The sequence below is a fragment of the Balaenoptera musculus genome, chromosome 10, assembly GCF_009873245.2.
Source record: "Balaenoptera musculus isolate JJ_BM4_2016_0621 chromosome 10, mBalMus1.pri.v3, whole genome shotgun sequence".
NCBI lineage: Eukaryota > Metazoa > Chordata > Mammalia > Artiodactyla > Balaenopteridae > Balaenoptera > Balaenoptera musculus.
In genome coordinates this window covers 22,319,773-22,341,955 of record NC_045794.1, presented here as the reverse complement: position 1 = coordinate 22,341,955, position 22,183 = coordinate 22,319,773, and the positions used below count along the sequence as shown (strand labels likewise).

At 37.6% G+C, this 22,183-nt stretch overlaps 1 protein-coding gene across 3 annotated transcripts in view; it reads left to right on the top strand.

The window, feature by feature from the left end:
• Positions 1–22,183, top strand: part of ITPR2 (inositol 1,4,5-trisphosphate receptor type 2) — a 524,960-nt gene that overhangs the window by 275,156 nt on the left and 227,621 nt on the right. For all 3 annotated transcript variants that reach the window (XM_036864824.1, XM_036864825.1, XM_036864826.1), the window contains exons 33-35: positions 3,419–3,547; positions 4,776–4,896; positions 18,889–19,079. In XM_036864824.1, coding sequence (XP_036720719.1) covers positions 3,419–3,547; positions 4,776–4,896; positions 18,889–19,079 — 441 coding nt within the window. The remainder of the gene's footprint in view (positions 1–3,418; positions 3,548–4,775; positions 4,897–18,888; positions 19,080–22,183) is intronic.

Sequence of the window (22,183 nt, the reverse complement as noted above, 5' to 3'; positions counted from 1 at the left end):
AAAAATAATTATAATTTACAGAGATAACAGTTCTAGCAGCAAACAGATGGCACACTCCAAGAGGTGTGGGAAGGGTTAAAGGAACCAGGAGTGACAGGGAAGCATCCAGGAATTGGTAACAATGCAAAGCTATTTCCACCCCAGGCCTGAAGGGGCAAGGGTGGCACCAGTGCTACCAGAGCCCAGAGAGAACTTGGAGACATTGCAGAAGGGCTCCAGCAGAAGCTATACCCAGAGACACAGACACTGCTGAAGCCTCAACGAGGAGAATGGAGATGGGGATGCAGGTAGAGGCAGAGGCAGAGTAGGTACCTGACTTCTTTCTCTTCCACTCTGTGATCTCCCGTCAGTGCCTCACATCAGCTGAACCTAACCAGAGCCCGAAAGCCAGAGCTAGTTGATGGTAATGAAGGAACATCCTGTGTATGCACAGATAGGTTGTTGATATCATTGTAAATTTATTATTTTAGAGGATGAGCCCAGCAAGTAGTACAGAACTGTCTGTATACCCTCATCTGGTGATTCCTCTTTTGGTGAAATATACCCCCAAAATCTGAAAGTAAAAATAATAATTTTGCATAATCCTGTATAATAGCAATAATCGGGGGGGGGGGGGCGGCGGAAATCACATAAAAGACTCACAAGAAAGAAATAGCTAAGAAAATAAGAAAATGATTTGTATTTTTTAGCTACGTATACCTAAACTCATTCCAAAAATGGATTAAAGCATGATGGTGCATTAGAGTGATGGAATAAGTATAGCGTTTTGAAATAAGTGTTTAAATAATGATGACACGTGGGAATGTTTGATAGGAAATAATGGTATGTGAATAATATCTGCAAACAGATAGAAACTTTAAAAATACATGTATTACACATAAAAATTAATTTAATATGATGTAATTTTATTTGAGCCATTTCTAATCTTTATTGGAAAGAAACAGTAAAAATAAATAAAAGACAAGATAAAGAAATATTGCTAATAATTAGGTTCCTTATTTCCTGAAAAGTTTTTAAGGACTTTAATTTAAAAAGTGGCTTCCTTATCTCTTGCCTGTCCATAATATTACAGTGTAAGATACAGGCTCTAGAGGTGAAAAAGTTGTCATTCATCTGGGGCATAAAAAGTATCTTGAACATTATTTGAATTTCTTATACAAATGAATTGAGGAATAGATTCCACAGAGTTGTGTAAACCCAGAATTTCCATGACCAGGATTTTGAGGAAAGCCTTCATCTAGAAGTATTATAGATAACTTTTATTAATTAATCCACTGACTAAAGCAAATCTGTGGGGTTCTTTAGCAAATGATCAGTTGCAGGTAATGTAGTGTGATTCTACAGTAGCTCCAGAAAGCCCCGTTCAATTGTGTGAAATGTCACTGGTTGAGGAAGAAGCTTCTCTGGGCTGGTTATGGTAGAATTGTTCAACTACTTACTCAACTTTAATATATTTTTATCCTATGTATCAGAAAAATTCACCATAAAAGCCAGTGCTGAAAGATACTAAATGAAATAAATCCTACTTAATATCCATCATGGGAAAATCAATTTTATATCAGATCTGGGACCACATTAAATTTTAATGAGGTTTGATATTCCACAAATAGAGTCTAACCCTTAGTTAAACTAAGATAAAATGAGTCCTTTCTTATTCTCTCTTATTCTTTCACTTAAAAACAATTAATTGGTTCATTCTTTTCACAAACATTTATTGAACATTTTGTATTTACCACGCATTATGTTATGTGCTGAAACAATAACTAAAAGATGACATAACTTGACATAATTTATTTTCTTTAATTGCATCGTTCTCTACAGTAACTATGGGATTAGACACACTAAAAACCTTTTAGTTCTGATAACACCCCTGTCAGGTAGGTGTCATTTAATAGATGGGGAAAAAGTGAGCTGCCCCCCGACGGGAAGCGACTTAGAAGCAAAACAGACCCTGTGCTCTTTCTTCTCTCTCCATTCAGCAAACACTGTTATTTTCCAAACTGAAACATTGGGACACATGGTTTGAGGAGGGAGTTTTTGGTGATTTTATTTGCGTGCAGGGTTTTAAAGCAATGACAGATTAAATTACGTTTCCTTACTCTTGATTAATCACCTATTGAAAAGAATAAAAAACTTACATAAAAATTCGAATTGTCTAAGAACATCTGGAACATCTGGCCACCATACTGACCCACTGTAATCTTGTGGATATTTAAACATTCTTACTCTGCCCAGTTCTTGAGTCTTTCCTCTCACCCTATGTTCTCCCTCACTCACTTCTTTTTTTATCTCCATGTTCTTTTTTTTTTCACCACCCAACTTTTTTTCATTCGGTTTTAATCGTGTATCTTAGCTTTTGCAATTTGTCAACCCTGACATGTTTGGAAATTTACAGTTTGTTTAGCAGAATGACCAATTACAGCCTCATTTAATCCCACATAAAGGTCAGAGCCCATGTTCTTTGCTGATGTTCCCTTTGCTCTAGTGTCCTGTCTTCTTGCTTAGCCAACTCTGAGAAGAAGGCACGAACACACCCTCCATGCTTCCCAGATAATCTGGGGACGAACAAGTCAAAATCGTTGGCAAAGGTTTGACCTCTTCTTATCTTTCTGTTTTCCTCTCCAAATATTTTCTGTTTGCATCCTCCAATCTGAGCCAGGTATTAGAGGTGAAAATGTATAGAGATATGAGCCACCATTAATCACCTTCACCACTTTCTGGTACTTATAATGACTGCTTCCTCTTTGATTTCCTCACATCAAGTGGAAAAGTATTTTCCAGCAAAGCTAGGCTTGAGGATGGAGGGAGAAGGTTGTGTGCAGGAGGAGGGAGAAGCAGATCTGGAAGAAGGGGCTGGGGTCTGTGAAAGAATTCTGGCCCAAGGATGAAATGGCAAGCAAACTTAAAGGTGAAACTACTACAGAATGATAAACTTTGAATGGATTTCAGGCAGAAAATTTTTTTAAGTATATTTATTTAGTTATTTAGTTATTTATTGGCTGCATCGGGTCTTAGTTGTGGCATGTGGGATCTTTCATTGCGGTGCGGGGCTCTTCATTTTGGTGCGCAGGCTTCTCTCTAGTTGTGGCATGCAGGTTTTCTCTTCTCTAGTTGTGGCGTGTGGGCTCCAGAGCACGTGGGCTCAGTAGCTGCAGCACGTGGGCTTAGTTGCCCCACGGCGTGTGAGATCTTAGTTCCCCGACCAGGGATCGAACCCGTCTCCCCTGCATTGGAAGGCGGATTCTTTACCACTGGACCACCAGAGAAGTCCCAGAAATGTTTTTATTCAAAGCAACTTTCAAAAGCAGAAGAAATATTATAAACAACCATTTCAGGACAATTTTTAGAAGGTTCCAGTATTGATTTATAATTCAAAGATGTGATAGAACACATTGAGTTGTTGTGTTTTTCTCTCCAGGTTTGCAACACAACTACAGACAGGAAACACGCAGACACCTTTTTGGAGAAGTGTGTTACTGAGTCAATAATGAACATTGTGAGCGGCTTTTTTAATTCTCCCTTTTCAGACAACAGTACCAGCCTGCAGGTAATATAAACAAACAAGTACAAAAGAAGTCTGTCACACAGAATTTCTGTACCTTATTTGAGTGTAGAAAACTTTAATAGGCCAGGAAGTCCTTTCCTACACTTCTCAAGATCACTTTTCTTTCCTATTATTTACTATTATGCCCCTTTCTGAGTTTCCCAAACTTTATTTTAAATAAAGAGGCTCCATCTTCAAACTGAATTATTTTTGCTCTCCCTCTAAGCAAAATAGGAGCTTTCATATCTGTAGATCGACTGCCAAGTGTCGAAATAACTGATAATGATTCTTTAAATGGATAGACATTTTGACTCAATGATTCCAGTTTAGTAAATCCTGAAAGAGTTAGCAGGGATTTATATACTAAGATTTTCACTGAAGTGTTTATAATACTTAAAAATTGACATCAACCTTAAATGTCCACAAACAGAGGAATAGCTAAATAAATTATGGTATATCTGTAGATGGCTTATTATATAACAATTAAAAATCATGTTTTAAAAGAAAAATTGATGCCTAAGGAAAATGATCATGAAGCAATATGAAGTGAAACAGGCCACAAAATTCCATCATAATATCATCCAGGTTTGTGCGTGTAAAGAATATATGTGCATATATACATAAGAAAACTCAGGAAGTAATTATCTTAAAAATGTTGATACTATTATCTCTCCATGTTAGGATTATTGGTGATTTTCATTTGTATGGTTGCCAAATATTCTACAGTGATTGTGTATTGCTCTTATAAAAGTATTATTTCAGTTATACTTTTTTTAGGGAAAACTTTTGAATGAACTATTAGAATCATGTAAAATTGTTTTTGTAGGTCAAAATTGTTGTCTCCTCTACTTGCTGATCATATGAAACCAAAACATACAATCAGTGAAACAAACAAACAAACCCAAAATGCCTGCTCTATTTATACTCGGAAATAAACCAGAGATTGTAAAAATATACTTAAATGCATGTCATTGGTTTCAAGAAATGCCATATTTTCCTGATTAAGAATATAGTTAAAATAATCAATTTTCTATAGTGTCTGGTGTGGTGCCTGTCATGAGATGGGTACAAAATAAATATTTGTTGAATGAGATATTCATTAAGTAGCACTGAAACTTAAAAGGCAAGACTGTATTTTATTTTGGTGGGCCTTTTTTGATAATGCATAGATACTGCATCAGGAGTGTTAATGGTTTAGTGACCTGTTTGCCTCTTTTCTTTCTGTTCTCAGACACATCAGCCAGTTTTTATTCAGCTGCTCCAGTCTGCCTTCAGAATTTACAATTGCACCTGGCCAAATCCAGCACAGAAAGCCTCGGTGGAGTCCTGTATCAGAACTTTGGCTGAAGTGGGTAAGTCAGAGTGTCGGATTTTACTTATTTTCACATTTTGTGAAAGAAATCAGGCTTTTGGCTAATAGGCAATACAAGTAGCTTTCCAGTTTTCAACTTAAAAAGAGAGCAGGTGTGGTTTCTGTAAAGCTGAAGATCAGTGATCAGCAAATGACTCTGAAATTGCATCCTTTTTGGGAGGGGAATATAATTGTTATATTTCTTCTTTTTAAATATTTTAAAATATATTTATTTATTTTTAAATTATTATATTTCTAACCTTAAATTTAATATTGCATATAGTGCTTTAATATAGCTCAGTAAGATATTACACAAATGAGTTTAGTTTAATCGTTATCTCAGATTTCATTATGGAATTGTCTTGTCTGTTAAGTAGCCTGATTTATTAACATCTTCACGTGGCAGGAGGACTTTTTGAGGGGTTTTTGGTTTTCTAATTTTGTGTGAAATTCATCAGTATTCATTGAGGCTCTGTTATGCATACAAGGCTTCAGAAATTCCATATAAAATGGAATGCAAGGGGATAACAGCTAAGGGAAGGTTAGTACATTGTAGGAAGAATTCCTCATAGAGTCCTCTTTTTTTTTTAATAAAGTTAATTAGGGCTGTCAGAAAGGAGGAGGGAAAAGAAGTATAGACTGGGCCGGACTTCAAAAAACAAACAGAGGAGTTGGATCATTCTCTCAACTAGAGGTGGTTCTGCAGGCATCGGGAAGGGCAGCTTATAGTGTGTTTCATTATCGTGGTCATCATCACTGCTGACAGTTGTCAGTGCACACCATTTGCAATGCTAAGCAATTCACACGTATTATCTCATTTAATCCTTAGGTAGGCTCGTTGATTATTTACATTTTACAGTTGAGGAAACAGAATTATCTAGATTAGGTAACTTGGCCAGGGTTATGGTATGTGCTCAGTAAATATTTGATAAATGAATAAATGGTTTAACTAATTAATGACCACGTAAAATATTTTTAGTCTTTTCTCCCCATCTGCAGTTTGGTTTAAGTAATTGAATACTAACAAACTTTAATGATGGCGCAGTTTTAATTTGAGTACATTCAAAAGCAGTTATAACCCAAGAGGATCAATTGAAAATTATTAGAACTAAGAGATTAATACAGTTCATCTAGGTGATTAATTATAAATAAGTATTAAACTTGGTAGACTTTCTATATATCCAAAAGGGAGAAAAAATGTGAAAAAGATATGTCACAACAGCAATAGAAATAGTAATTACTTAAGAGAAAACTTAAGAAACACAAGAGAATAAAATTATATTGCTATTTTGAGGGATATGAAAGATTTTAATAAATGGAGAGTTATACTATTTCTGGATTTAAAAATTCAACTTGTAAGGATGCCAGTTCTCCTCAAAATTATAATTTTAATGCTTTACATCCGAGACCCCTCCTTTGCACACACCCTCCCCTCGTCACGGCCCCGTCGGGCTTAGGCACCCCATGTAGGACCACACCCCACAAAGATGCATCCTCTGGCAGCCTGGCCTTTGCCACCTTCCTGCAGTTCCCGCTGGTTGCCACAGGCCATGTCACCCTGCTGCTCTGAGGGATGGCCTCTCTTCCCGGGTGGCCTCTGAGTCTGTGCTGGGTCACTCGTTTGCATGAATACCCTTGTCACCTTTGACATGGCGCCAGGCTGTCCCCTGCCGTGGACGCCCTCCTCACCCGACTCAAGTCTGATTCTCCACTCCCGGCAGCCGCCTGTGCACATGCCTTCCACTCCTTTCTGGGCTCGAATGCTCGGGACCATCTCGGCCCCTAACGCTCCTTGTCCAGCGCTGGCACCTGACTTTGCTCTGCTCCTCCTCCAGGTTTTAGGACAGAATAGTTCAGGAAGGGAAAGGAAGAGATAAAGGAAGAGGCCACCATATGCATTGCCAAAAATAAAGAAGGACACAAAAGAGAACCTAAATTTAATTTTAAAAAGTTTCACATAGCAAAATGTCCGGCAGGATATCAATAAAGAAATAACACTGGTATCTCTGGCTGGTGGAATTAAAAGTCAAGTCTGGTTCTGTTGTTCTTGCTTTCATGTAACTTCTGAGTTCTTAATAATATACTTTTCAAGTTATGATAAAACAGTACTAAAAGCATCTTCATTTGGACCAGATCAGCTGGGAAATATACTAACCATCAAAAAATAAAATCTGAAGGAAAAGCAAAGAAATATGATGATGCTATTTATTTTGCATAGGAATACATTGTGTTTGCTGCCAAGTATATTTCTATATTTTACATTTTTAAGGCAGTCCCCCCTCTTCCTCATCTTCTTCCTGCTTTCTCTCCCCTGCTCCTCTTCCTCCTCCCCTTTTTTCCTCCTGCTCTTCCTCCCTCAGTACTTAGCAAATGCAATGAGGGAAAACACCAGTCGGCCCCACCCGGGGCACGGAGGGCATGCTGTTCACACCACTTACAAATTGAGAGACGAAGAGCTTTGAGCCACAAGTGAGATTCCATGCCGTGCTTTCCCTCCGAGTTGCAAGTTGCTACTTTAGTGGTGTTCCCTGTGTACTCACATCAGCTCTTGCAGAGCAGGATGGCAGAGCTTTGGGGGTTTAAAACAGTCACTGAAACTGGATCAGTCTAAAGATTCTTTCATTCCATTGTCTACCATTTCCTCGACTGTTTATGATTTAACATAATTTAGTCTCTAAATTTTAGTCTCTTTATATGCTAAAAGACATATGTGATAGGAAGTCTGAAAAATAATTATATCTAAGTCTACAATCAGGGTAGGTTTGGAAGAGTGATGTATTGGTATAAAATCTGTTTTATGTTTGTGAGAATTTTTTTTTAATTGAAATATAGTTGATTTACAATGTTTCAGGTATATAGCAAAGTGATTCGGTTATACATAAATATACATATTCTTTTTCATATTCTTTTCCATTCTGGTTTATTATAGGATACTGAATATAGTTCCCTGTGCTATATGGTAGGATCTTGTTGGTTATCTATTTTATATATAGTACTGTGTATCTGTTAATCCCAAACTCCTAATTTATCCCTCTGTTACCCCTTTCCCCTCTGGTAAACATACGTTTGTTTTCTCTGTCTGTGAGTCTGTTTCTGTTTTGTAAATAAGTTCATTTGTATCATATTTTAGATTCCACGTAGAAGTGATATCAAATGATATTTGTCTTTCCCTGTCTGATTTACTTCACTTAGTCTGATAATCTCTAGGTCCGTCCATGTTGCTGCAAATGGCAAGCATGTTTTCTTCCGCTTCCTTGTTTGTTGTTTCCACCTGAACAGTTAGGAAGCCATGGAGATCCCATTCCCGCTATCCCCCGCATTTGTACTTCCCCCTCCTTCTCCTCCATAATGGCCTAGTTTGGCCCCTCTTTGCTTCCTTTTTGGACCACTGTAGACATTCAATGTTCTTTCCTTCTGTCTTTCTTCACTTAAATAAATCTGCTACCAGAATAATCTTCTTGAAGTGAAATTCTCTCTGTTGGTTTAAAAACATCAACAACAAAGCCCTCAGCCTGCAGCAGCATACCTTTGTCTAACAAACTAAGGATGGATTCCTCGTCGCAATGTTTGTGGCTTCCACAGCCCTACCTCCTCTTTTGACCTTGCTCACTGCTTCTCACCCCCGCCCAGCAAACTGAGCTATTATGCCCCAGGCATTACTCACACTATAACTTTCTTTCTCCAGTTTCCAGCATTGCCATCTCTCAGCATCTTTTCCATTACTCAAAAAAACTCTTTGTTCAAATTCCTCCATAAAAGCCATTTCTGACTCCCAGGTCCAGATCTGAACTCACCCCCATTTGACCATTTATACTTTTCTTATGGTCTTTACTGTATCCTAGCTTACATCATCATAGGTATTAATCTACTAGATTTTGAGGGACAATGATTATGAAGTATCTGTCAAAAAACATTAATAAAAGCTATTGTCTAGGATAAAAAAGGTGAAAAGCAAATTCTGCTTTGCGATGGGTAGACCACATCTTTTTTTATTTGTTGATGGATGCCCTTTATGGAAAAACACATAACCAAAATGAAAGGCATTCAGAAGTGAGCATCCATAGTAGTAAAGGGATCTAAACCCATCTTACTTGTGTAGTGATTGAAAACATTTGAAATATTTAGACAAAGAAAAGAAATCCGAGGGGGAACATAATTATTTTCCAACATTTCAAGGTGCGAATGGACTTCTTTTACAGGTTCCCAGGAATAGGATTATAATTAACATATGGTAGCTGCAAGAGGCAGATTTTTGTCCCATTGTAAAGAATAACTATTTTACAGTTAGTAATCTTAAAACCTTGGGAGTCATATATGATTCTTCCCAGTTGTTCACTTGCATTAAATACAATAGCAAGTTCTATTGGTTCCACTTCTAAAATACATCTTTTTGTGTTCTCTTGTGGGGCACCCTTGTCCAAATACACCATAATCTGACATGGATTACAGAAGAGTCTCCTTACTGAACTCCCCACCTCGACCCCAGTCTCACTACAATCCATTCCCTACACAATAATTAGAGTGATCTTAAAATGTAAATCAAACCATACCTTTCACCTATATAGAACTCTCCATTGCGCTGAAGATTCCTGTTCCTTATCATGACTTAGAAAGCCCTTCATCGTCTGAGCTTCATCTACGACTACTTTCCCCCATTTCTCTATCCTCAGCTCTGCTTCACCCACACTGGCCTTCATTCTGTGTCTCATCTACAAGCCTTTTTCTCATCGTAGGGCATTTGCGTGTGCTGTTCCCACTATTTGGATCCTTATCTCCCAGCTGGTCACATGTTCAAAAGTTCAGTGCTCAGTGAAGTGTTCCAGCTCCCCCCATCCTATCTTACTGTCTTAGCACTTATCACTGTTTGAAAGCACCTTGTTTGTTTGTTTGTTTGCTTCTTTGTTGTCAGCTTCTCCCATTAGAGTATAATCTATGAAAGCAGGGACTTTGCTTTGTTCACTGATCACTACTGCCTAAAAGTGTCTGGTTCTGATGAAGCCGGTTTATGAATGTTCTTGACTGACAATAATTCATGAGCTACATATTTCGCAGATAGTGAAATTTAGGCATAGAAAGGTTAAATAACTTGCACGATTAACAAGTAGTTGACTTGGATTTGAAATCCAGGTTCCTCTGAGTGTGAAGTTATGCTCTACCAGGTTGCCCCAGAAGTCGTATCTTAGGAAGCCCTGACATATAAACTAGAAATATGGCAATTTGGCTTGCTGGTAGGGAGCTGTCTGAAGTTTTATAACTCAGGTGCAAGGTCATTTTCGTGTTTCAGCAACTCTTTAAGAATACAAAGGGGCATTATTATAATTCAAATATGTAAGAATTTATAGTTATAAAACAAAGAATATACATATTAAAGAAAAATATTACAAGTCAGGAGAATACTTAGTTTTTATAACGCAAATTTTCAGTGCATTTACAAATTGGTAAACATATTTGGGGCTTCCCTGGTGGCGCAGTGGTTGAGAGTCTGCCTGCTAATGCAGGGGACACGGGTTCGAGCCCTGGTCTGGGAGGATCCCACATGCCGCGGAGCAACTAGGCCCGTGAGCCACAGCTACTGAGCCTGCGCGTCTGGAGCCCATGCTCCGCAGTGGGAGAGACCGCAACAGTGAGAGGCCCGCGCACCGCGATGAAGAGTGCCCCGCTTGCCGCAACCGGAGAAAGTCCTCGCACAGAAACGAAGACCCACCAGAGCCAAAAATAAAATTAAATAAATAAATAAATAAATAAATAAATAAATAAATAAAATAAAATAAACATATTCCTATATATGCAAATAGCTATTATATTATCTATTATAGTTACATTTATATAACAGTTTGCAATTTGTAAAGTGCTCTCACGTACATTGGTTCAACTCATCTATCATCAAAAGTATTTCATTCTCTTCCATATTTGTACATTGGACACAAAAGGTAGTAAAAACAGCAAAAGTATTTACTAAATTAGCACTTACCTGGCTGGGAGTAGAGAGCGTTTATTAGTGATAGACATTGTGATAAACCCTGTGATGTGGACATAATTCTTAGCCCCATTTTACAGATGCAGACATGAGGTTAGCAAGGTTAGACAGCTTGCTAGGTCACACAGGCAGGTGTGAACCCCTTCCAGACTGACATGCTAGCAGGCATTTGTGATGCTCTACTATCACAAATCGGTTTAAATAAACATTGTTTTATACCTTTAAGGTACAAAATATTGATCAAGATGTTAATGCCCTTGGTCTGTTACTGTTCCTCAGTTTATTCATTTATATAAAATACAATAGCATGTGTTAGAAGTACTTTGAGAAAAAGCATCCAAGGATTACTCCCATGTTACTTCACTTAAAAAAGAATTTTTTTCCATGTGTTTCATAATCTTCAAATGATTTAGGGGGATTAATATTAGGTACTTTGTTGGAAACATAATCATTTTTTCCACATGGAAATTCTGTAAAATATCTTTTACAAATGGTTTGAATAATGAACATCAATCTTCAAGCCAATTGTTTCCCCCCCAAATTCGAACATGTATAAATCATTAATTCTTTGAGGAGAGAAATTCAGTCTCTATTAAAACAAACATGTCTATTTTCATCTATCTAGATGTTATGGCTTATTGTATAAAGAGCTTGACATAATACATCCCTGTAATTATGGTTTTAAAGTAATAATGGAAATATAAAAACTCCATTATTAATTAACTAATTAATTAATTTATGGCTGTGCTGCGTGGCATGTGGGATCTTAGTTCCCCGACCAGGGATCGAACCCGTGCCCCCTGCAGTGGAAGCTCACAGTCTTAACCACTGGACCACCAGGGAAGTCCCTCCATTATTACTTTAAAAAAATTAAATATGAATGATCAGAAGATAAGGCAAAATCTTATAAAGGTTTTCACTTATTTATTAATTCAACTATTCATAATGAACCATCATTATCTGAAAGGCATTATTCTAGTTGTTAGGGAAATACAGTCTGTCAAACAATATTTCCTGCCCTCAATGAATTTCTAGTACATTGGGGGTAGATGTAACATGTATGGAAATCACAAAGCAGAATAAAACTAAGTACCTTATCTGTTACAAATTTCTAGAGCCTGACACTGTGCCTAGAGCATGGTAGGTACTCAATGAATATTTATTGCATGAACAAAATACCTGGGTGAATACAAAGAAATGAGTGAATATCCTATTCTTGTCATTGACTGCATAATATCCTATTGTGTGCCTATATTCTAATTTATTTAACCCCATTGTTGGTTATTTATGTTGTTTCCAGTCATTTTGCTCATGAGGAAGAATAAGGTAAACACCTAAAGGTAGAATTTCTGGGTATTCTAATTTTGACAGATACTGCCCTCTGTAGAGGTTGTTCAATTTATATGCCACAAGCAATGTAGGAGAGTATCTTTCTCCTTGATAATGTGCTATGTTATCAAATTCTTACATATTTGCAAATCTTATAAATAAAAGTATTGTTATAGCTTTAACGTGTGTTTCTCTTCTTATGAGTGAGGGAAAACAAAACCTTTCCATATGATTGATTCATTGGTATTTTCTGTGAACTGTCACTCTTTGTGTTTTGCTCACTTTTCCTGAAGGCTTTGTTTTTCTCGATAGTTTGGATAGCTCTTTATTTCTTAAGAAAAGATCTCTTTGCCTATAAGTAGCCAATATTTTTTCTCAATTTTTCATTTGTCATTTCAATTTTTTTTGGCATGCAGGAATTTTTCTTTTCTTTTTATAAACATTTATTTTATTCATTTATTTTTGGCTGCATTGGGTCTTCGTTGCTGCACGCGGGCTTCCTCTAGTTGCGGCAAGCAGGGGCTACTCTTCGTTGTGGTGCGTGGGCTTCTCATTGCAGTGGCTTCTCTTGTTGTGGAGCATGGGCTCTAGGGCGCATGGGCTTCAGTAGTTGTAGCACGGGGACTCAGTAGTTGTGGCTCGCGGGCTGTAGAGCAGAGGCTCAGTAGTTGTGGCGCACGGGCTTAGTTGCTCTGCGACATGTGGGATCTTCCCGAACCAGGGCTCAAACCCATGTCCCCTGCATTGACAGGCGGATTCTTAACCACTGCACCACCAGGGAAGCCCAGAAATTTATTTTCTTTTAGGCATTTTAGGTTTTCTTTCATCTTCAGAATGGCCTTGATCAGTATAAGATGCTGTTTCTTAATTCCCATTGAGAATTTTCACGTTTTTAGTTTCTCTGTCTGTTTGTGTTTTTGGTGTGACTGTTTACAATTTTGAGTTACCTGGAATATATATAGTTGTAAGGTATAAGATATGGAATTAACTTAATTTTTTCCAGATGACTAGTCACGTGTGCCAATGTGAACACAACACGTGTGGTTGTGTTCTCGCACAACCATAAAATTATATATTCTTTTTTTATTGAGGTAAAATTGATACAGAACAATATATTAGTTTCAAGTGTACAACATAATAATTTGATATTTGTATACACTACAAAGTGATCATCACAATAAGTATAGTTTCTATCCGTCACCATGCAGTCGACCCCCTTCACTCTTTTCACCCACCTCCTAACCCCCTTCTCCTCTGATAACCCCTGATCTGTTCTCTGTATCCATGAGTTTTGTTTTGATCTGTTTGTTCATTTGTTTCGATTTTTAGATCCCACGTATAAGTGAAATCATGCAGTATTTGTCTTTCTCTGTCTGATTTATTTGATTTAGCATAATAACCTCGAGATCCATCCATGTTGTTCCAAATGGCAAGATTTCCTTCTTTTTTATGGCTGAGTAGTATTCCATTGTATGTGTGTGTGTATATATGTTTTATATATATATAAAACATATCTTCTTTATCCATTCATCAATTGATGAACACTTAGGTTGTTTCCATATCTTGGCTATTGTAAATAATGCTGCACTGAACATAGGGGTGTGTATATCTTTTGGGGTTAGTGCCTTCGTTTTCTTTGGATAAATACCCAGAAGTAGAATAAGTGGATTATATGGTAGTTCTATTTTTAATTTTTAAGAAACCTCCATACTGTTTTTCATAGTGGCTGCACCGATTTATATACCCACCAACAGTGCAAAAGGATTCCCTTTTCTCCACGTCCTGTTTAACACTTGTAATACAATTATTTTTTTTATTCAATTTAGGGGTTAATTAAGTATAGTTTGAGTACCAAACAAGAAAGATACATTTTGTGTTTTTAGTGTTCTTTGTATTTAAGAACACTAGTGTTTCAGTACAGATTTATCCTGGATATTTTGACATGATTCAGAAAAGGTACTACTCTCTGCCCACCCCATTATACCTTCCTTGTGCATCAGCTGTCCTTTCTCTTGTGTACCTGTACAGGAGTGCTTGACAATAAATGAAGTGTTATAATTACTGCTCACACTTTCTGTTGCCTTTTCCCCCTACCTGTCAGTTTATCTATCTAAGCATTTTTTCCATGGCACTTACCACTGCAGTATGTGTGTTCTCAGAGATTTTTGGTCTGGCAGTTACCACCAGTAATTCTGTCTAATTTACAAATTTCGCACAATATGCAAGACTTAATGAATAATAATTAGAAATAGATTTCAATTACATCTTAAAATCACTGCAAAGTCTTGTCATATCTAGAGAATTTTCAGGATTTGTAAGCCTAATTAGTTGGTTAGCCCAATAATCACAATACCTGTGAATAAAGATAGCGCATTTTAGAGAACTGTTGCTGTGCAGAACTCTATAAAAGGTGAATGCATTAATAACAACCCATCCTCTCTCTTATTAGTTTTTAAAGAACTCCATATGCTTATTCTCTGGCAAAATACCCTTAACAAGATAGTATCTTAGCTGCAGTCCAACTTAGGAGTGAAACAGGAACATTTATTTTTTAAACATCTTAAACTTTAATGTGACCACTAAAACACAGAAGTTGGAGTTAATGCTACGTGCCCGAAGAATAACTGACTGTTGGTAAATTCATTAGTTTTTCCTTATTGGGGGCGGGAAGGTGGGATAACCATTAACCCCAAGAATACGTCCTAGTTCACATTGCAATATACTATTTATATCAGAATTTTTTCTAGCTACATAAAAGGAAGCTAAGTTTGAATCATATTTTTGGTTGCATTTGAAAAATATTATTCTAGTTATTAATGGTCTTGTAAGTGAGATCATGAATTAATTCCTTTCTTTTCCTAGTCACAATCTTCTGCTTTAATTCTTAAACAATATATAGAAAGCTAAATTAGCACTGTCAACTTTGCTTTCAAATTAATCTTGATAATATTTTGACAGTGCAGAGAATCTATTTCAGGCCATGTCTTTAATGGTATTAATATTTTTACAATTGCTTGAAAAAGTTTCGTCATTATCTACACAGCTGACTTATTTTAACTCAAATCCGTTCCTCAGTTGCATAGTTAATTTTCTTTTATTGCCTAGAAATTGTGATTTAGCCTTTGGCTAGAGTTTACCTTTGGACATGAGAAAGTAGGGTTTATTTTAGCCAGTTAATTTATATCGTGCAATCTGTGCTAAGACAAGAGACTAGAAAATACCACCTAGAGTGGTACAGTTTGGGGGACCAAAAAAACCCTTTCAGTAAAGTTTGGGATGGTGGAGTCTTCTCATTCTGGTTTGTCCCTGCTGCTGGCCGTAGTGGAATAGTGGCAGCAGCTCATAGATGCATGAGGTAGGGGTGCGGGGGTGAGACTTCCCTGACCACACTGATAGGAGGGCTGCACTGCTAGGAATAACAGAGGTGCTACCATTGGATTCCATTTCCACTGATATCATTAGAAGAATACTCCTTGAGCACGTCTTTGTGTAAGTGACGTTCATAGCAACAAATGCTCACTTGATGGTTAGTTTTATCTAACGTACCTGGTTCCTAAAGGGGAGATAAGTCCACCCCCCCAACTTTGTTTAAACATGAGCGGAAACTTCGTTGTAATATGTTTTGAGCAACTTTCAGTTTTACAATTTTTGTTTTTCTGCTGCTTAAAAAATAACATATAAGGAGTATTGTCTTCTGTTTGACTTTTGAATGTTTAGAACAAACCCAGTTTATATGTGAAACAGCTATAAAAGGATGAAAGTCTTGCCGGGATTTGATCATGCTGCAGGATTAAGTATTTACAAAAATATGTGCATCCTGGCCTTTTCAAGGCTGTCGGTCCTTCAGATGGGACAGGAGTGCAGTTGCTTTGCTGTGTGTGGTGGACAGAAACAGAGACATTGTATGCTTTGGAAAGGGAAATTTATAATGAATATTAGGAAAACATTCACTCTGGAAATTTGGGCGGTGATGCAATTGATCGTTAGGGTTGCCTTAGAGCTGTTATTATTTCCTTAACACTTCAGCTTGAGCTCTTGTTTAAATTGGGAACTTTCTGTGTTGGTAGGTAAAATTATCTATTTTCAGAGAAGTTTTTAAGTATCTCTGGGCTTCAGAGAATTTTCACCGGCAGAAATAGTACTGCCCACTGTTGTTGTTTTCCTTGGGATTAGGACTTCAACATATATTTTTGGGAGGCACAATTCAATCCATAATAACATTATAGATGTTTACTAGAATATGGCCAATATGCTTATTTAATCCTATTTAACACACACAGTAGACCTTCTCAGTTTAAGGACTTCACATCTTTCTTCAGCTCAAGGTGATTAATTGTCCTCTATATTTTCTTAATCATTTCTTCCTTTTCATTGTCTCTGATATTTCTTTCTAGAGCTTACATTTATTAGTTATTTGACTTCCTGGATGACCCTCCCTGTTTCATATTCTCTGTTTTATTTTCCCTTTGACTCTTTTAAATTAATTAATTAATTAATTAATTTTTGGGCTGCGTTGGGTCCTCGTTGCTGCACGCGGGCTTTCTCTAGTTGCAGCGAGTGGGATCTTCTCTTCATTGCTGTGCGCGGGCTTCTCATTGTGGTGGCTTCTCTTTGTTGCGGAGCATGGGCTCTGGGAACGCGGGCTTCAGTAGTTGTGGCTCACGGGCTCAGTAGTTGTGGCTCGCTGGCTCTAGAGCGCAGGCCCAGCAGCTGTGGCACGTGGACTTAGTTGCTCTGCGGCATGTGGGATCCTCCCAGACCAGGGCTGGAACCCCAGTCCCCTGCATTGGCAGATGGACCCTTAACCACTGCACCACCAGGGAAGTCCCCCCTTTGACTCTTTTATGCTCTACAGGATTCCTTAACTTTCCCAGATTATCAACTTGGTCCTTATTCCTATGGTTTTTTTTCAGCCGATTTTGAAATGTTTATCTGCACAATCATATTTTAATTTCCAAGATTTCTTTCTTTTTCTTTTTTCCTAACGTTTTGGAGGCACTATATGCTCACATTTTCTGAGGACAATAATTAGAATTATTTAAATATTTTTTGTTCTTCCCTAAATCATTTGTTTTCACTGGGGCTAGTTATTCTTAATGTTCTTGGTTTTCCCTGTGATTCTTGGTGGTGTGTCATAAAGATCTATAATGACTGTCGCGGGCTTCCACTGCAGTTTTGAGGCTCTGTTTCTCTATTAGCTTTCTCATGTAAATGACAGGGCTTACCCTGAGTTCTGGGTGAGGGGCTGAATAAATGATACACAGGCTTTCTTGGAGTGTGTGTGTGTGTGTCTGTGTGAAGCAGAAGGCAAGCTGGGAATACTAACAAGTGTTAAAATGAGGAGGGCTTTCGTCAGGGCTTGGGATCTTTTGTATATTTTCTCTTCTTCTTTGACCTGCCTTCTCTCTCCCCCCATGCTACTGCTTATTTGATGAGGACTTTGCAGTTTCTTCAAGCTCTGTTCTGCTTCTCTGTCAATTCTTAACCCCTTCATTTGGCATTCTCTCCAGGCAGGTATTCGTGTTTGTTGAGAGAACATTTCTGCATTTCTCTAACTTTATCCTCTGGGTAAAAACCTCTGCTGCCAGCTGCTCTGTTTATGCTAGTCAGAGGGACGAAGGCCTTCACTTCCCAGATACTCAGATGCTATTCCTTCTTGAGTTGCCAGATGACTTTCCCATCCCCCGTGACCACTTTGTGTTTGTCTGGGAACCTAGGAAGGCCTGTTCTAACTCTAATCTCTTGTAGAGCAATTTCTTGTTTCTTCTTTCTCTGATGGACAAATCCCATCTTCATTCTGCTTGCAAAAATACCTCAACATTTCTGTTTTCCTTACAGCAAGCATTCTTATTTTTCAGTATTGTGATATAAGTGTATTAAAATATAAATTTCAGTGGATCTTGGGAAGAAAGAAGGACATGTACTGTGTACTGTCTTGCAATGCAGATTTTTTTATACTTGTCAATTTTTTATTTCTTCTCTCAGATGTTTTACCACATGCAGTTTTGTGCATTTGTGCATGTTTGTGCACAGACACATACACGAGAATTATATTAATAAAATGGACTGGCAGGATTTTATCATGTGTTTTCTGTCTGTTTTTTAATTTTCCTTTGCATCTTGGAAGGTACAAATTTACATGGTTGGTATACAGTGTTTTGCCATATTGGTGCTGTGTAAAGTGCGTTTCAAACATTAACCAGCAAGAAATCACATAAATTCTTGAATGTTTAATGAGCCCACTTTAATAATTGGTCTTAAGAATTGAGATACTTTCAAGTTAAAAACTTTTGCAGTTATATAAAATAATTTGACAGAATTTGAAGGTTTGACATTTTTCTTTTCCCCCCCAGTTTTACTGAGATATAATTGACATATAATATTGTCATTGATATATGTATATATTGTGAAATGATTACTACAATAAAGTTAGTTAACAATCATCATCTCACATAGTTACAATTTTTTTCTTGTGATGAGAACATTTAAGATCTATTCTCTTAGTAACTTTCAAATATATAATACACTATGGCTAACTATAGTCACCATGCTTTATATTACATCCCAGAATTTATTTATCTTATATTTTTCTTTTTTATTTGTTCTATCTTTATAAAATTATTTTGATAGAATGCAAGTAGCCTTAGTCAAATAAAGAGGAAAATATTTTAAATCTTTCTTTTTCAGCAAAGAATCGTGGAATTGCCATTCCAGTGGATTTGGACGGCCAAGTTAATACTCTTTTTATGAAGAGTCATTCCAATATGGTACAGAGAGCGGCCATGGGTTGGAGACTATCAGCTCGCTCTGGACCACGCTTTAAGGAAGCTCTTGGAGGGCCTTCTTGGGATTATAGAAATATTATTGAAAAGTTACAGGTACAATAAGAGCGTGAAATGGCATTAATATTTTCTAAATTATAATTTTTAATATATGTAGTCACATAAATAAAATATGGTTAAAAGTATCAAATTCTAGTTGGGGACCAGGCTTTACTGTACAATGTCCTACGAACACCACCCTTTTAAAAAGCATAGCTTCTAGGTAGAAGTTGTTGTGAGTTGTTTTTAGTGAGTATGTATTATTTAATGTGCTCTGATAGTAGAGTAATGGGTCTTAATAACTTCAATACATTAGGTAAAATAATTTACTGTAAAGACTCATGTAATAAATATTCACAACCTTGCTTCAATTCATCTCTAAGTATCCTTTTATACTCCTTTGGTGAGAATGGTGTGAGCACCTTTACTCCCAAATTATTTGCATAGTATCCCACTCCTGTTTTGGCCTGGACATTCTGGGACACTGAGTAAAGAGACACATTGTATTAGTCTGCTTGGACTGCCATCACAAAATACCACAGACTGGGTGGTTTAACCAACAAAAATTTATTTTCTCACAGTTCTGGAGCTAGAAATTCAAGATCAAGGTGTTAGCAGGTTGTTTTCTTCTGAGGCCTCTCTCCTTGGCTTGCAGATGGCCTCCTTGTCACTGTGTCCTCATATGGTCTTTCCTCTGTGCACATACACATCTGTGCCCTAATCTCTTCTTATAAGGACACCGGTCATTTTGGACTAGAAGCCATACATATGAATTCATTTTAACTGAATTACCCCTTTAAAGGCCCTAACTCCAAATATAGTCACATTGAAGTACCGGGGTTAGGGCTTTATCATATGAGTTTTGAGACGGACACAATTCAGCCCATAACAGATATCTTCCCTCTCACATAATTAGTGGAAGATTTCATGGGATGAACTGGGGTATGGCTTGAGGAAAGTTATTGGCGTGGATAATGGTCAAGTCATGAACTGGAATAAATATTGTAAGAGGTAATGAGTAGATTAAATGGTGAAGGTTCAGAGTTTTGATAGATGAGCGTTATACGTGACTATAAAGACAAGTTAGGGACTTCCCTGGTGGTCCAGTGGTTAAGATTCCGTGCTTCCACTGCAGGTGCCACAGGGGCACAGGTTTGATTCCTGGTCGGGGAACTAAGATCCTGCATGCCATGTGGCAAAGCCGAAAAAAAAAAAAAAAAAAAGACAGGTGAGACAGTCTGAAAACTTGAAGATTATAAGTCATTAAATGTTTTGAGGAAAATGTCATTATAAATGAGTAAACAGTTATTGGTTTGCAGGATAGAAATATCAGGAAGAGACTAGAGGAAGGCAGATTAATAAGAAATTACTAAAAATATCAGCCAGGTGGTGGTATCGATGAAATGAAAAAATAAGTGTTATATACAATAATGAAGGCAGGGTCAACAGACCTGATGGTTTCTGGATGGAGATAGAGAGGGGACATGAGGGGTGTTTAAGAGGCACTGATGATTGGAGACTAGGTGATGTTATAGACTCTTCATTGTAAGAGGGAAGGAGAGAATCCAGTAAAAGGATGTTGGCTATGATCATTGAACATACAGTGAATTAGGTTTATAGGCTACTGAATGTATTGGAAGGTAAGTCTCTATTTGGAGATAATAGTTGGAGTGAGGATAGTGGTTGGTATTGCTGAAAGAGAGAGTATAGTGATAGGAAGAACAAAGAACATTTTGTGAGCGGCCGGAAGTGGCAGAATGGCCAAATAAATGAGAAAAAAAAGACACGGTCAGAAAGGAGGGAAGTCAGGTTCATGAGAGCCAAAGGGGTAGACATTTCAGGGGAGAAATAAAGAGGGCGTGTTCTTTTAGCACAGTCATTGGCATTCACTGGATAAATGTATATTTGATGAAAACTCCGTTCCAGCCACTGTGTTAAGTACTGGAGATAGAACCGTGAGGTCTGTGCCCTCATAGAAAATGCATCCTGACGCATTAAGTAAATGATATGATGTTAGAGCATTAAAACTGCTATGAATAAAATAAATCAGTACAACAATATGATGGAGAATCACTGGGAGAGTGATCCTGCAGTGAGGGAGCTCCTCTCTATTAAGGAGACATTGAGTTGAGACCCAAATAATGAAGAGGAATAATCTATTCAAAGATAGGAGGATAGAGAGCTTTATGGGGAGGGAAGAGTAAATGCAAAGATGTTAAGGCAGGAACGAGGATGTGGGTTTGAAGAACCAAGAGAAGCCCATTGGGGCAGGAGTGAGCAAAGGAAGAGAGTATTATGAAATAAGGAGCCAAATCATGTAGAGACTTCCATGGTAAAGCATTTGGATTTATTCTAAATGTGATGGAAAATCATTGGAGATTTTTAACAGAGTATAGGCATGACCTGGTTTGCCTTTTAAAAAACACTGTGGATTTTGAATGGTGAATGGACTATAGGGTCCAGACATGGAAGCAGTGAGTCTAGTTAGGTAGTTATTGTATTAATTCAGGCAAAAGGTGATGGTGGCTTGGCTTAAGGGGATAGCAGTAGCAATGAAGATAAGTAGATGAACTTTGGATATAGTTGGTCCTAGGGCCAATGGGACTTGGTGGATGGATGGATGAGATGTGGGATGTTGGAAAGAGAAATCAAGGATGAGCCTGGGTATGATATGATTGGATCATTTGCTAAGATAGGGAAGAATGGGAGAGTTGGAATCAGGCATTCTGTATGGAGAATTTTAAGTGTTGGATGTCTATGTCAGTACCTCTGTGAGTGTGTCAAATAGGCTGCTGGATATATGAGTCTGAAGTGGTTTGGAAAGATGTCCATACAGGAAATATAAATGTGAGGATTTTCAGCATACGTATGATATTAAAACCATGGAGTTGCATGAGATTCCTCACAAGAAACTGTAGATATAGAAGAAAAAGGACCAGGAGTTGGTAAGGGAGTGGTCAGGACATAGGTGGAAAATAAGGTGAGTGCGATGTTACAGAAGCCAAGCGCAGAAAGTGTTTGACAAAGTACGGACAAGTGTGTAAAATGCTTAGCAATGGTTGGGTGACAATGAGGTCAGAAAAGTAACCACTAGGTCTGGCAACAGGGTGATGATTGCAGCTAACTGGTACTCAATAATTACTAACATTTATTCAGGAATA